Source organism: Etheostoma spectabile, chromosome 1 (assembly GCF_008692095.1).
Source record: "Etheostoma spectabile isolate EspeVRDwgs_2016 chromosome 1, UIUC_Espe_1.0, whole genome shotgun sequence".
In the NCBI taxonomy this organism is placed as follows: domain Eukaryota; kingdom Metazoa; phylum Chordata; class Actinopteri; order Perciformes; family Percidae; genus Etheostoma; species Etheostoma spectabile.
The window spans coordinates 27,691,319-27,707,626 of NC_045733.1; the positions used below are offsets into that span (position 1 = coordinate 27,691,319).

At 39.9% G+C, this 16,308-nt stretch overlaps 1 protein-coding gene across 1 annotated transcript; it reads left to right on the plus strand.

Moving 5' to 3' along the window:
• The first annotated feature begins 177 nt into the window (after positions 1 to 177).
• Positions 178 to 15,952, plus strand: pepd (peptidase D). Its single transcript, XM_032514243.1, is given in 17 exon segments — positions 178 to 287; positions 2,407 to 2,590; positions 3,374 to 3,501; positions 4,407 to 4,470; positions 6,545 to 6,560; positions 6,563 to 6,598; positions 7,108 to 7,128; positions 7,131 to 7,170; positions 7,902 to 7,937; positions 8,845 to 8,920; positions 9,768 to 9,814; positions 11,975 to 12,043; positions 12,618 to 12,695; positions 12,982 to 13,130; positions 13,254 to 13,438; positions 14,858 to 15,049; positions 15,425 to 15,952. Coding segments are annotated over 17 exon segments (1,485 nt in total). The 5' UTR covers positions 178 to 267; the 3' UTR covers positions 15,569 to 15,952.
• Positions 15,953 to 16,308: the final 356 nt, after the last annotated feature.

Sequence of the window (16,308 nt, forward strand, 5' to 3'; positions counted from 1 at the left end):
GATAGATAGATAGATAGATAGATAGATAGATAGATAGATTTTTAATGTATTTGATGTTGTTTTCTCTTATTGACTACATCACTTTGTAATCGAGAGTTGAAGTTGATACAATAGTACCTCAAAAGCCTCTAAATGAAACTTCACTGTTGAAGGGGGAATTTCCTCAAGACTTGAACGCAGCGCAATAGACGTCAGCTGATCAGCGCCGGAGCCGTGCAAAAGTCACGTGACTGCTTTCAGTCTTACAGTCTGGAGTAGCGTAGCAACATGGCTGCAGCACGACCACAGTAAGTTGAGCTTTCTGACTAGAAAACGTATTTCTTTTAGAGGTCCGTTAGCTTTTACCGCCATAAAGGTGTTACTAAACATGAATATCACTATGAGTATTATTATGTTACTTTGCTAAACTCGCGAGCTCGTCTGATATGACAAAAAGCTGTTGTCAGCAGATGTGCTGTTACTTCACTGTCTGTCCCCGCTTAACCAACCAAAATGTTTTAAAGTTCAGTTTCATAAGGATGTAGTGCAGAACGTTCTACAATATTGATATTGGAGGAGAGATTTTACATAACAGTATACCAAAAAAAGAACACGTTTTGAATGGTAATGGATTAAAAGTCAAAAGTATATTTATGTTTTGTTTTCTCCTAGACTGTTGTTGAAGTATGCTCCAATCCTTAACTAATGATCTAGTGATGAAGAAACTTAATCATCTGGTGATCAGGACACAACCCTGGCAGACACCTTATCATTAGATAAAACCGTACAAGAATGTGCTGTGGTAATCATAAAGTTGTCAGCAATCAGCAGTAATAAGGTGATCTCTGCCAGAGGTTGGAACCAATCAGGTAGACCTTGTGACATACTGTCAATCAATGGCAACACCAAAAACTCTTTCCTCAAAAATGAACATAATTTACCTCACTGACACAACCCTAGAAAGAAATGTAAATAATTCACAAGGGGTGTGTGTGTGGGTGTGTGTGTGTGTGTGTGTGTGTGTGTGTGTGTGTGTGTGTGTGTGTGTGTGTGTGTGTGTCCAGGCAATTACCCAGCAGGGTAGTTTGCTTGTAGTGCAGTACATGCTTCTGTTTAATAAAAACATCATTTACCACCTCACGGAGGCTGATCTGTCCTCACAGATACTAGGGGTGGGAATCACCAGACACCTCCCGATACGATATCATCACGATACTTATGCCACGATACAATATTATTGGGATTTTAAACATATTGCAATATTCTGCGATATATTGTAATTTATTACCTTTATTCCAACTTCAAATTTTTCCCAATTTCAAATGATGGCCCCAAAAGGAAACTTTGTCAACATCTGTTTCATCTAAAAAGACACATTTCTCTGTTTGTTCATATCACTTCAATTTTATTGCTGCAAAATGGGATTGTCAAGCAGACAAAATGACCAACACATGTATAATAAAAGATTGATACTAAGTGCCTGTGTATCGATACAGTATTGCCACCGAATATATCGCGATACTATGCTGTATCGATTCAGCCTGGAATGTACCAAAGGTCAATTCCTAACCTCATAGTTTTTTATGGCTCAACATTTTTTTTTATCATTCACTGCTGGCTGAGTAAACAGGTGTAACTTTATTGGTTAGGGTTGGGGGGAAAGGGAGAAAAAAAAAATCGATACAGCATAGAATCGCGATATATTCGGTGGCAAAACTATGCTGTATCGATTTTTTTATTTATTTATTTATTTTTTTCTCCCTTTCCCCCCAACCCTAACCGATACAGTTACACCTGTTTACTCAGCCAGCAGTGAATGATAAAAAAATGTGTTGAGCCATAAAAAAATCTGAGGTTAGGAATTGACCTTTGGTATATTCCAGGCTGAATCAGCTACCTAATGTTGGTTATCTTATCACCAAAGCCATGGCCAGGGACAGAGATTTAGAACCAAGACCTATCAATCACAACAATGTCTGTCTATATCTATATCTTAACTCTTTCTGAAGACAGGCTGCACTCTGGTTCACCCACCTCCTCAGGCTGAAATGTACTGACCAAATCCTGAGGATTACCTCCAGAGAGAACTGAAAACACAACTGATCCCCTCTCTTTGCTCAGTAAATAAACATTTTTTCTGTATAAGATGTAAGATGTAGATAATTGCTCATAGAGTTTCCTATCTAAGCTATGATTAAAAATTTTCAGGGAAAGATAGGCAGATTATTGAAAAGAAATGCATGTTAGCATTACGACATCAGAAAAAGAGTTGAGTGAAGGTGGGGACAGGGTGGGGAAAAAATAAGTTATTCCCGTATTTAGGCGTGTTCAATTTATGACAATTCTAATCTTGATCCAGTGTCCTTCAGTTGAGCCAGTCTCTCTAACCAGTACGCCATCCTATCTTCTGTCTCCCTGTCCTCTCAGACCTGTCTACTGGCTGGGTAAAGACACCCTGAGGGTGTCTGCTGCTCTGTTTGCTGAGAACCGTCGACGGCTGTGCAATGGACTGAAAGCCAAAGACGGAGTGGTCAGACAGTCGGTGGTGGTGCTGCAGGGTGGAGAGCAGAAGCAGAGGTACTGCACAGACACAGACGTCCTTTTCAGACAGGTAAGTATTCTCTAGTTGGCTAAACTAAGGCCGAGGAGGGGGCAAGGTATTGCATGCATTTATCCATCTATGATCCCCGAGCCAGCAGTGAGTTTAAGTCCCTCGGTATATCCTGTGTCAATCCCCTCTCCCGAAAGATATTCTATCAAGGTGCAACAAAAACCTCACCTGGCTACTTGCAAATTAGATCTATTTATTTTATTAGGACAATGCACATTAATCAACATTTCTGTAAATGTGGCAGTGTTAGTCAGTCAGCTAATTTTCAACTGTAGTGCTAGTATGCATGTTTTCATGGTGGGAAGAAACTGGAGCACCCAAAGGAAACCCACACAAACACGGGGAGAACATACAAACTCCACACAGGCCGACCCGGAACAAGCTGGATTTGAACCCAGGACCTTTTGCTGTGAGGCAGAAGTGCTAACTTCTGAGCCACCGTGCTGCCTGGAGTGAAGTTCAGTTCTTGGCTTCTCTAGCAATGTTCATCTTCTCGTTCTGTCAAAAATATGTAGGCCAGCCACTCTGCAGAGAAATCACTTGTGTTCATGATCTAATTTTTTTCCAACACTCTCATCTAAGCTTGTGACTTTAATTGGATTTTGACAAAAATCAAAGAGCACATTGAACGTTTGTTTCATTGTTGAGCTCTGTATTCACCTCTGTGAACTGGTCTTAGCAAGGACATTTTGTAATGTAATCTGACTGGAAGTAACCTTCTCTTCTAGCTGACCGTTATAATCTCCCTCACTAATGTTCTGGCTGATTCTTTCAATTCTGCAGGAGTCTTTCTTCCACTGGGCTTTTGGAGTAACTGAGCCTGACTGTTATGGCGCCATTGATGTGGACTCAGGGAAATCCATCCTTTTTGTTCCCAAACTGCCTGAAAGCTATGCTACTTGGATGGGAGAGTAAGTCACACTAATCTTCAAAGAGCGGTGTACATGGCCAACAGTCATCACCAGCGGGTCTGCAGCTATGAGCTGTAACTTGAAGAAAGGGTTGACAAAGTCATGTGCTACAGTTACATCTTTTACACCCAGTATAAACATGTTTTTATAGGAGTGTTTGTATATATTTTTTAATTTATTGTAAACGCCACCAAGAAGCATTTAAGATGTAGACTTTTGTCAGACATGTTAGACGATACTGATACCAAAGCCTGCTGCGGTGATTCAAGTTCACAGGCTACACATGCGTAGGAACTGAAGACTAAATTGCTCAAACAAGTTGCATCTATTCATATTTTTTTTATTAATTACTCATTTTTAAAATTATTAATCGTCTTACTACTTTGAAATTGGCTTAAACTCACTGATGAAGACTATTTAACACATGTTGCTGCTTTCTTCAAAAACTTGACAACACTGATTGCTGTGCTAGGTTAAGTTCATGAGAACAGGATGTGGATTATAAGAAGTGTTGCAGACTCCCTAGTGCTTGTGTGTATGGTAATAAACCAGAGAAACCATGGGACATAATGATTTTAATAGAGCCTGTTCCTGACTCTTGACCATGTCACATGTTTGCACTTCCCTGATCTATAAACCTCCAAAGCATCTTTTGTCATCTGACATGTATAAAAGAGATCCTTTTCCAAATTTAGGAGTGACATGATCAACCTTTAACTCTACCGGGTCCATTAGCTTTGCTCTCTCCCTTTTTAATCTGTTGTCCTACTTCAGTTCTGCTAGTGTCTGGCAGAACTGTAACATAACCCGTCTGTTATGTTTGTAGAGATTAACTTCTTAAAATGTCTAATGAGTGTAAGTCTTTGTGTTGGTTGACCATACTGTTCTTTTGCATCTGTTGACAGGATCTTTCCTAAAGAGCACTTCAAGGCGAAGTATGCTGTTGATGAGGTGCAATACGCCTGTGATGTAAGTGTGTGTGTGTGTGTCTGTGTTTGTGTGTATAAATGGATTTCTGTGCAGTAACTGAGCCTTGATGTTCCCTCACCTTTCATATAGTTACCACAAAGGACATTAGTGCCACCGTAGACTGTTTTTTTTAAAGGTGAAAATTGTTGTTCTCTCATTTGAACCTCCTGGCAAAGCTATCGGTGGCGCCAGATAGTTGACCCAATATTAATTCTGTACTAGGACCTTCTAGTAGAAAGTGTCATTGCATATATTTTTAGTACACAGAATGCAGTTCATGACATCATAGGCTATTAACATATTGATAACTAATTTGTGCACAAAGATCCACCACCAGAATTCTCTGGGGATTTTTGTCATTTGATTTTATTTTTAAACCCACAGCTTGATTTCAGTCTAGTTTAAACAATACAGTCCTGTTCAGACTGTCTGTAATTGCTTATTTTGGGAAAAGTTGGTCATGTGTATCGGTGTTGACAGCAGATTCACAGCCTTGACAGCTTGAGAGCTATTTTGGAGGTGTGCCTGTTGACGTATCAAAATAATAAAATCAGACTAAAATATAACAGCTTTCACTGGCGTATGAGATGATCCCATTTAATTTAATACTAATTTCTATACTTGCACAGTAACCTTTTGATGCCTCATCCTATTTTTACATCTCTGCACCTGCCTGCAGGTGTTAGATTTCCGAGTCACAGGTTAGGATGCCAATTATCACTGCAATTAACAGCCAAGTCTTCAATGTAGCTATAGCAGCTCTCAACACTGGAGTGTATTATTAGAAACCATTAAATCATATAATAACTGCCTCTGCATTTGTTTAAATAATACTGTCATCTCCTCAGACCAACACAACAGTCGCCTGTGTTCCATTAATAATGCTGCTTACAGAAAAAGAGAACAATATTTATTTTTGATCGGAGCAGTTTTTATATAACATGGAAGGTGTTGTTGGACACACACTCTTTTATCAGATATGCCTTGCTTAACATCCAAACATCTCTCCTTAGATTGTTGAATGAAGCAGTTTGGGGAGAACAAAATGTGAATGAATGTGTTTTTTCATTTATTTATTTTTTAAGTATCTGGCTTGTGTTTACTTTAGTTATTGTTGGCAAATTTTCTTTATATTTTTTGGATCTGTGATGATATTTTAAGACAATTCTATGTTACTGCAGTGAGTCACATTTGCCTTCTTAAACCTATTTGTTTGGCTGTAAATAAGCTCTTTTAATTTAAAAACACCCCCCACAGGAGTGTTCATATTGTTTTTTGTTATATTTCAGGAAAGTCCTCATTGCTTTGCAATCCTTAGAGTTCTTCTGTCTGACTAAACCAGACTGACAAATGTGTTTTACTCAAGCGTCTTACAACTACTGCACACAGACATTTTATTCATGCATTAAATTCATTTAAAACTCAAATGTCTTCTAGTGAGATATTTTCTTTCAAATGGAAATGAAAAGTCAGATTTATTACTGATAAAAAAGGTTGTGGCAATCTCTTGTTTTTTACAGGTTGAATTAATTATTGCAGCTAATCATTGACTCATTGAATCGCTGTTTAACTGACAATGATAGCGTATACAACTTTTTAAGCATGAGAGCAATTTTTCCAATGTCTCGTAATGAGGATTTTAGGTGTTTGGGAGGGCTTTTTCTGCTGTGAATATTTTAGGGAAGTCACTTTTAGTGGTATTAATTCTACTAACAATGCTCAAATATCCCCAGTGTCTCTGAGCACTGAATCAGGTAACTGTTATCTGACATTTAGGCTGTTGGTAGAGGAGTTATAAAGTCGCTTGAGGTTTGTCATTCAGCGTGCTGCTGAGTACCAGAGAGACCACGTAGCCACGGCGACGTCAGCCAGAGTGACCTTTATTCTGCAGACTGAGAGCAGAAGGAAACGTGTCTCTGCTGTGTGTGTGTGTGTGTGTGTGTGTGTGTGTGTGTGTGTGTGTGTGTGTGTGGGTGTTGTGTGTGTGTGTGTGTGTGTGTGTGTGTGTGTGTGTGTGTGTGTGTGTGTGTGTGTGTCTCAGTCTTCTAATTAACCCATGTCTGCTTCCTTGCAGATTGTTGATGTCCTGTCCACCTGACACCAGCAGTGCTCCTAACACTGTTATGCTGTTGGTTTCTCCGTATCGTAGAGTGCAGTTACAATAGTGCATCCCTCATTCCTACCGGATTACCTGATATATGCATTTATTATGACATCTGAATTCTTCATGTGGGAGTAGTTTACTGAACCACCTTTAAGCGTGGTATTCTGTGAAAGGTCCCAGCTCATCTGCCTCACCCTTCCTGATGCTAGCTGCCACTTCACTCGTCATATTAAACATAAAAAATATCCTTTTAATTTTGTCTGTGTGTAAGCTGTTAAATGTTGCCACAGAATATATGCTGTCTATTCAGAATATCTGAATTTTAAACATTGTCCACTTTTAAAAACCTGATTTATTAAATTTACCAACTGCTTACAAAGTGCAGTGGGAGAAATACATCTAAACTCCTTCAACCAATTCTATGATGATTGTCCATCTGTCATTAGAATAGTCATTGGCGCTGATAACCAGTTGAATGTCCTGTTGTATGCACTTGGTGGTGTTTCTTTTGTTTTTGTGTTTTTCTCCACCAGCAGGTCAGAATACTGATAGTGGAGCATCTGCCGTGAAGCCTCCTTTGAAGGAATTAGTCGTATGTTTAATTGGCACCACTTTGCATGGGCATAATGATACTTTGATTGGGAGGGTTTTGTTCTTTGTTTTGGTTTTATAACCAAGGATACAGACTGTCATGCATACACATTTTTGCTAATTAACCAAATTCAATTATAACTGAATTTAGCAAAGCATCTTGCTTCTGTTTGTTATCAATTTTACTGTTACTGTGTGGTTTTTTTAAACCCCATACATTACACCCCTTTTTTATTCTACACTCTGACCTTGACCGCTTTAATAAAAAGGAGTCTTGTATACTTATTTTAAAGTTATTAGAATAATTTGCATTAAATTGCATTTGATGTGAAGTGTATAAAAATGTTAATTCAGATTTAGTTAATAAGACTCCATCGATGAAGCTCCTCCCTTAGGGGTAGGATGTCTGATGGAATCTTTCTGGGAGTGATGGTGGTGATGGGGAGGAGGGGGTTAGTAGTCTGAACAACTACGCATTTAAAGAAAAGCTTCTTGGAAGTGATTGGCTTGAGAAACACGGTCAAAAGGTCATTGGTCAAGTATGGTGATGTCGGTATTGGTAATGCAGGGATTTTGACAGCGATGGAAAGGAAGTGACTGAGAAGAAATACAGACATGTACTCATGAAGAATAAAGGCAGAACTTGAGGAAGAGATCCTCGTCAATGAACTTTGGCCCAAGCTTCATTTATGTTCATAATGTTCATTTCTTGTTCCTTTTTTTATCAGCTTCCAAGTGAAAACACACCCTTTTACACCCTCATTGTGGAATGGTAAGTATTAAAATACATGTTATAATAGTATTCCGAAAGCCTAATCAAGATGAGTATTGAGACTGTACTGGCAACTCTTCCTTAATTACCTAAACATTTCTTCAGACAGATTTTTCTTTTAACTGACAAACCTGCAGCTGCCCAGTCAGGTAATTGTGTGCCTGTAATCAGGAACCGGAGCCTGTCTTGGGCTTGTTTTTTCCCTTGCAGAGTGAGAAGCCAGTCCGCACGATGATGGACTTCGTGCTTGCCTGGTCGTCCTTGGCATTGAAGATTGCCACCCTTCAGATGAATTGACATTTTCTGAAATAGAGGAATGAGTTCAGGCACACCTCCTGGGAGAAGACTTGATTGAACCCCTCTGCTTCCTTTTCTCTGAGGAGCTCACATTGCTCTCTTTAATGGGATTTTTTTTTTTTAAACTTGCATTAGTGTAACCACGCCTTGTGCTATTTCTCCGGTAATATTATTGTAGAAAACTCTCCTGTATCAAGCCACCCAAAGTGCAGCTACTGATTTCCTAACACAAATGAATGAGAAATTGTGAGATCACCAGGCAACGAGGCTTCAGTTCTAATATAGTACTTTGGTTTAAATCACAGACTGTAATACATTTTTATTGAGGTTTGAAACATTTTCAGCAGACCTGCAAAAGTAGATTATAGCAGTTTCCCACTGGAATTTCAAGAAACGACAAAGGTCTCATTTCTATACAATGTTCCTGGGAAAGATGGAGGACCATCTGCTCGACAGTTGTTCTCTACATCAGTCACTGTATTAGCAGTGTATATAAAAAAAGATGGATTTCTTCCTTCAGCTCAATGTCAGAGTTGAATTCTGTATATATTTGTTTGCTGTACATTTGATAAACTATCAGCATACCGATCAGAACTTCTTGTGTCTGCAGCCGTCTGATTAAGACTGATATGGAGCTGGAAGTCCTGCGCTACACCAACAGGATTTCCAGTGAAGCCCATAAAATGGTAAGATACTTCTCGGACAGACAGTGCATCTGCAAGGGTGCTCAAATTGGTAAGTTTCAAGTTTTCACACAATAAAAGAAAGGAACAGAAGGAAAAGACATGTTCAGAGCATAAAGATAAAGGGCCAAAGTATGGAAGTATCAAGCAGCTTATTGAGTTTAAAACCCGCCCAACGGATCCAAGATGTCAGGATCCTCTAAGGCTATAAACTGTTTAAACGCTATCGATTTTAACTTCTTCCAGTAGCTCAGAGGCCAGCCGTTAACAGAGATAGCCTTTGACCAATAAGCTCTCCCATTAAAGCAATATTTTACTTCTGCACAGGATTTCACTTAAACACCATGAATAACCTCTTCAGGGGTTGAGGAACAGTTAACCTCTCAATGTTATCTGTCCTCTGAAGTCACTCACCATGGGCGTTCAATATGGCTTTCTTTCTCTTTCCTCATTGTTATGAGTTTGATCAGTGGTCGTTTTTAGAGGTATTTTCTTTACCCATCAGTCCCCAAAGGCATGCTATCTGGCAGATTTTCAGCTATAACTTTCTTTGTAGGTGTGCAGTAAAAAAACAGAATATGTCCTCTTATGTGCTATAGGCTACACTCTCACTGACTCTTTATGACTACTTTGTGTAAAACGGCAAATAATGAATCTACATTAAAAAGTGTTATATGCCATATCATGGAGGAACTTTGGGTGTACCAAGTACAGAGGGTCAAGCGTTTTGAGCCACCAATCAGCTACACACCAACGACTATAATTACTTTGCTTCGTGATTGAGATTAATTTCAAAAGAGTCAGCAACGGTTTTATCTGAATCACATGCAATCTCACTTTTTCTCTGTAGATCATGAAGCATGTGAAACCTGGACAGAAAGAATATGAAATGGAGAGGTAAGTGGTGCACTTTGTCAACGGATCGTCTTTGTTCATGCCAGACATGTTAGGCCCATGTCTTTCTACTCCTTTTATAGCTATGGTAATATTTACAGTATATGTGGGGATTAAACCAGCCCATATTTTATTTTCAATTAACTTTATGGCAACTCTGCTCCTGTCACTTTCATTTGCATAGACAGTATGCTGATACGGTCTCAGTACTCATTAAATCACTGGTTGCAGTTCCACCAGAGTTCCACTGGGGGTGATCGGAGGCGAGTGCAGAATGAATGGGACTCTATAGAACTATACCCCTCAAAATTTTGACTTTTCTCAGGATATAATTTTTTTGTCTAGTAATTTGAATGCATTCGGAAGGTTGGGCTAAGAAAATACACACTGCTGGGAGTTTGATTTTATTTTTTTAAGTCGCTTTTTTGTTCTAAAAAGCCTTTTAAAAATGTCAATGACATCATACACATCGTACTGCCAGAGATATTGCTTTACCACAAGCTCTGAGTCCCTTCCTTTGTTCTCTCGAGGCATCGACAACACAGCTGACAGGTTGCGCTCTCCCTGTAAACACGTGCTAGAAAGAGGTTTGATAATATTTTAAAGACGCCGAAATATTCACTCAGACATTCTGGCACCGCTTTGGATGTTATCAAGCGGGATCTCTGGTTGTAATCAGTCAGTTACTGACCAATTAGCATTCATAAGCAGAATGCTAGCGTGTTATGGGCAAGAACGACTCAACCTGTAAGAAATCAAAAGGACACAAGTACTCGTTCATTCAACTTTGGACCAATAATCAATGTTGAACTTGCAAAAACTGCAATCAAATCTGAGATTTCTCAATGGCGAAAGAGACAAATTTAGCTGTCTAGCTCTATAGAGTACCATCTGTTTTGCACTAGCCTGTGATCACCCCCAGTGTAACTCTGGTGGAACTGCAACCAAATTCGGTACAAAAGGGCGTAATAGGGTGTGAGACGTAGACTGGCTTTGCCCTTACTGTATGCTTATGAGTAAAGCCTGTGAAATACCAGACAGATTATTACAGGAGCAGGATAATGGTCAAATGGAAGATCAATCTAGATTCAACCTTAGTTTTCGTCGTATTGGAAGTATTGGTCACAGTGAAAGGAATTAGAATTTCTTATTCTCCAAAAACACTGTTCAACTGAGAAACTAACCCATAATTGGCTGCGTGTAGCTTTTTAAAGTCAAGCTGGGAGCAAAACAAACTGCGTGATGAGAATGGTAATTTAGTAAGTTTTGTTTGTATATTTAATAAGATATTTAGCTGTCTTTTTTTTAAATCCTTTGGCACCAGAGCAGCCATCCGTCACGCTCATTGTATTTGAGGTGGCGCTACAGCACCTGTCTAAAGTTTAAAAATTGTATTACTAACAATTAATTGTGCAGGCCTAATTCTAAGTAATGACGACGATAACAACACTGTTGGAGCGTATACATGATACATCCACGTGATACAAGCTGTCCTGGATCCCGCTCGCACCCCCACCCCTCCACCACGCAGTTACTAATAGCCAAGGAGGACACGGAGGATTAAAAAAAAACATTAAGGACTCTTCAGAAGAGGTAATTATCTTAACTTAAGCGCGGGAAAGTCACCGGATGCCACAATCTTCTGAACATAGCCGTACTTAGAAATACAGAGAGAGTTGTGTGGAGCTGAGACTCATTTGGCAATGACTTGAATGTAACGGACGTTCATTAATATCAAAAAGTTCCGCACTAAAGCTTTAATAAATCTCCAATGTTCATTAAATTAACAACAATGTTGATCTCATTGTGGAAGTAGTGTGATAAATTTTGGCAGTGTTTTGAGTTCTCTCCTCATGTAAGCCGTTGCAGTCAAGCTGTGCAGCTTTACTGTGTGCACCAGGAAACATACTTCTCTCTATTCATCATACACAGCTTTGCGATGCTGTCCAGATCCATACAAGTGTTTGATGTGCGTGAACGTGAGATGATTAAAGACAGAGTGCTGAATAAATTCTCAAAGAGCATGGAGTCAGAAAATGGGCTGGGAATGTCCTTCAACAAATTACTGTTTTCTGTGATCTCTGCTGTGCTGAAAGTATTTAGTTTCCTTTTTCTCACTGGGGTTTTGCTCTGAAGGACTGCTTCTTTTTTTCTTCTTTGCAGCCTGTTCCAGCACTACTGCTACACCAAGGGAGGGATGCGTCACACCTCGTACACCTGTATCTGTGGAACGTAAGGCATCATTTTTACCTGAAAATCAGACAATGATGCTTGTAAATGTCATGCGTGTCACACGTGTAAATGTCATGTAAACAAAGCAGAGATTGGGAACCCTGCAGTATCCAAGGAGTCTTATTGGCCAAACCAAGCCATGCCTGCAAACAGAGTGCAACATCAATTTCCTCTTTGTTGCAGGGTTACTGTCAGCTAGCAACATCATTATGGTTAAAAAATTTCAAGGCACTGCCGCTTATCATGCCGTGGCCTTTTGTATTAAGGTCATGCGTGGTAAGTACTTCCTGCAGATTAGTGGTAAATGGATACAAGCTATTTCCTTTTCAAATTAAGAACATGAACAGTGAGGACCTGATTGTAGTATCACAGTGATTCCTTAAAGAGGCCCTGTCTGAGTTTTCTATTTAATAGATTGGGATTCCTTTGATGCTGTATTGCAGTGCAGTATTTAATTTAGTTTTCATGGTTGCTTTATATAACTCACATATAATGGAATTATTGTACTTGTACTGTATTTATTTATTAACTATTCATGTCTTTTCAATTTACATATTGTGTTTTTGTTTAACAGGGGCAATAATTCCTCCACTCTCCACTACGGACATGCTGGTGCACCGAACGACAAGACAATTACTGGTGGAGACATGTGGTGAGTAGCTTTCAGCACTTTTGAACTTCCAGCTGTTTTGAGATGCACGCACCTCCTGGAACTGGGAGGTAACTCCCTCACAAACTCTACATATTCTCCCGTTTGTTGAAGTGCCACTAAGCATAGGCATTGTAACTGTTCTATTTCTGTTGTGTACTTTAGTGTTTTTGCTATCTGTGTATCTATGTTGCATTATAAACAACTCAAACTCACTTAGGACAGAAACCCAAAGCACTTTGAAAAAAAACATTTGACTGAAATCGTTCTGCTGTTTTGTCGCCTGCAGTCTGTTCGACATGGGTGGAGAGTACTACTGCTACTCCTCAGACATCACCTGCTCCTTCCCAGCCAACGGCAAGTTTACTCCAGACCAGAGGGCCATCTATGAGGCCGTCCTCAAATCCTCTCGCACTGTCATGGCTGCCATCAAACCAGGTTGTCTTTTAGTCAGTTTTAAATATTGAGTACACTTCAAAAAATATCAACATCCATACTTAAATTTAAAGTTGAGGTTAAAGAAACTTCTTTTCTTCATTAACAAAACTGCTTGTGTCGAAGGTGTGAAGTGGACCGACATGCACCGCATGGCTGACCGGGTTCACCTGGAGGAGCTTGTGAAGATCGGCATCCTGAATGGCAACGTGGAGGACATGTTGAAGGTCCACATGGGCTCTGTCTTCATGCCCCACGGCCTGGGACACCTGCTGGGCATCGATGTACACGATGTGGGAGGATACCCTGAGGTGAGAACAGGAAAACTTAAGGGTAACTTCTGCAATCTACCGGTAATCCTATTGGCCAAATGTGCATCGTAAAGTTTGTCCACTAAAAGTGCTGCTTTTGCCACTGACAGGCTCATATTGTTATTATAGGTGTCTGACACCATTATGGAAAGGAGCCCTGTAAATCCTATTTTACAAACGGTCTTGGGTGGCACCAGACGCAGCAGCGGTGTTTCTGCAAAACAGCCTCGGGGAACAACTTGTTTTGGTGGAACATGTGCACATTTAAATGCAACAGAAAACTCAGACCGGACAGAAAGTCTAGCTTGCTGTCTGGATTTACCCTACAGAGATCTGAGGAGCAGTTAACCATAGTCCTCATAAATGTGAGCGGAGTTTAAAATGCCAACACAAAGGAAGCCCAAGGCAACGGCTATCCAGCATAAATGAGTGAAATCTTACTGGAACATCCGGCGGCACCTGATCTATAACTGAAATGTCGTCGATGTGGACTAATTTCAACCAAACCTAGGGTGGTGATTGTTGTAATAGTGGAAAATCGACTTTGAATATAGTGTATTTTACAATGCCAAAAATTACTGTTTATTTACATGGAGTCTGATGGGTTTAGCTATGGCAATTTTAGGAATGTTTTTATGTTTAAATTACTCTGAGCATGTCAATGGTAAAACAAGAACTTTTTTGGACGTAAATTATAGCTTGTTTTGCTAACTGCCGACTGCAGCAATCGTGCTTAATACTGGACAATTGTCAAAGATGTTTTTTTTCCCTTAGTCACTTAGACACATAGGAAAATAGGTTAAAAATGTTTTACTTTTTACATTCTGATGACCCACATCACAACCAACCGTTAAGTGCTAGTAACAGTCAAAGTCTCCAAACAGAAGAAAACGCATTCCTGTAACTCCGATATTGATGTGTCATGAATAATGGAGAAACCCTCCACAGAGAAGTGAGAGCACAAGAAAAAGAGGCCAATCTGCAGGAACAAGTTCAAGATGAGGGCAGGAGAGAGAGGAAGGTAAAAATGTTGTCTGAACTCTGAACAATCGGTGTCAGGATGTGGTGAAGGATTGGGTACAGTTACGCACTTCTGACAACTGACAGAAGCTCCAGTGGAAGGGCTGAGAAGGTGTCAGTGTGTGTGTGTGTGTAGTACTGGGAAGCAGGGCTCACTGCATTTGGCAGCGGACTCTGTAACTCTGACAATAAAAAATCTTTTTATGGTAATCTGCCAGAGAAACAGTTTAAAGAACTCATTCACAAAAAAAAATAGTTGTAACACTTAAAAAATGTTTCCTGTAGCAGTGTCTGTGTTTAGGTAGCAACCTCCATTTAGTCTGAGCTGCAGATGTCTTACAGTATTTTTACAGTTATAACTGTGTAGCTGTGGTTTTAACGAACTGTATTGTTGTCCAGGGGGTGGAACGTGTTGATGAGCCTGGACTGAAGAGTCTTCGGATGGGCCGCCTGGTGCAGGAGAGGATGGTCCTCACCGTGGAGCCCGGCATATACTTCATCAACCACCTGCTGGACCAGGCCCTGGCCAACCCCGCCCAGAGCTGCTTCATCAACAACCAAGTGCTGGCTCGCTTTCGCGGCTTTGGCGGGGTAAGTCTGCTCGCGAGGTTTCCCTAACAGGACTGTTAGATCTTTAGGTCATAACTATTAATGTTCACTTTGAAATAAGTAGTTTAGATAAAATGGTAAAACTGTGGATTTGTCTACAATCTGTCTTTATTTAACCGTTCTGTTGGACTTACTGTGTCTGATCTCAGCCACTAAATTGGCAAATTATTATAAATGAGGACTGTGATATGTTCACCCTTAACTAAATGGTAGTCAAGGCCAATGTTCCGTTAAAAACTATGTCAATGCAGATTTTTCAGTGACTGATCCAGCTCAGATTCAACATATAAATTCTCATGGGCAGTGTCCTCCTTTTAATTCTACCGTGTTTGACTGCTGTGTCATTGCTGTGTGCAGGTTCGGATTGAAGACGACATCGCCGTGACAGCAGACGGTATAGAGCTGCTGACCTGCGTCCCTCGCACTGTGGAGGAGATCGAAGCTTTCATGGCCGACACTGGAAAACCCTTCAGCCCCGTCGCCAGCAGTGACAAATGCTGATCGGTTGCCCACGATAAATAACTCAACGCTGCAATGTCATTGATTACTGCAGATCAACAACAATGAAAAAGTTATTACTTTCTCTCTCTCTGATTTCTCATTTATACAACAGATACACAATCAAGATTTGTATTAAGCAGTTGAATTAACACGTAACCAAAAAAAAATGAAATGTTTCATACACAACATTTTTATAAAATTTACATTGTTTCACTTCAAGTGACAACATTAATACCTTAAAAGTGTTAATTTATGTGCCTCTGGGGAAAAAGACATTTCATTTTTAAATAATTCTTTTTCTTATATGTTCCTTTTTGTAAACAATGCTTGACAAACAAATGCTGAGAAATTAACTTAAATAAACCATTTTAATTTCCAACTGTGTGCCAATGAGTTTTGTTTTTGTTCATGTAGTTGGTATTTTGAACGTGTAGTTTTTCAGTACAGGAAGACACTTTAATAAAAATTAGTACATTGAACCACAAACTTCATCTTGTCTCATCTTAATTCAACGTGTGTGTGTGTGTGTGTGTGTGTGTGTGTGTGTGTGTGTGTGTGTGTGTGTGTGTGTGTGTGTGTGTGTGTGTGTGTGTGTGTGTGTGTGTGTGTGTGTGTGTGTGTGTGTGTGTGTGTGTGTGTGTGTGTGTGTGTGTGTGTGTGTGTGTGTGGGTGTTGTGTGTGGGTGGGGTGTGTGTGTGTGGGTGTTGGTGTGTGGGGTGTGTGGTGAGTGTGTGTGAGTG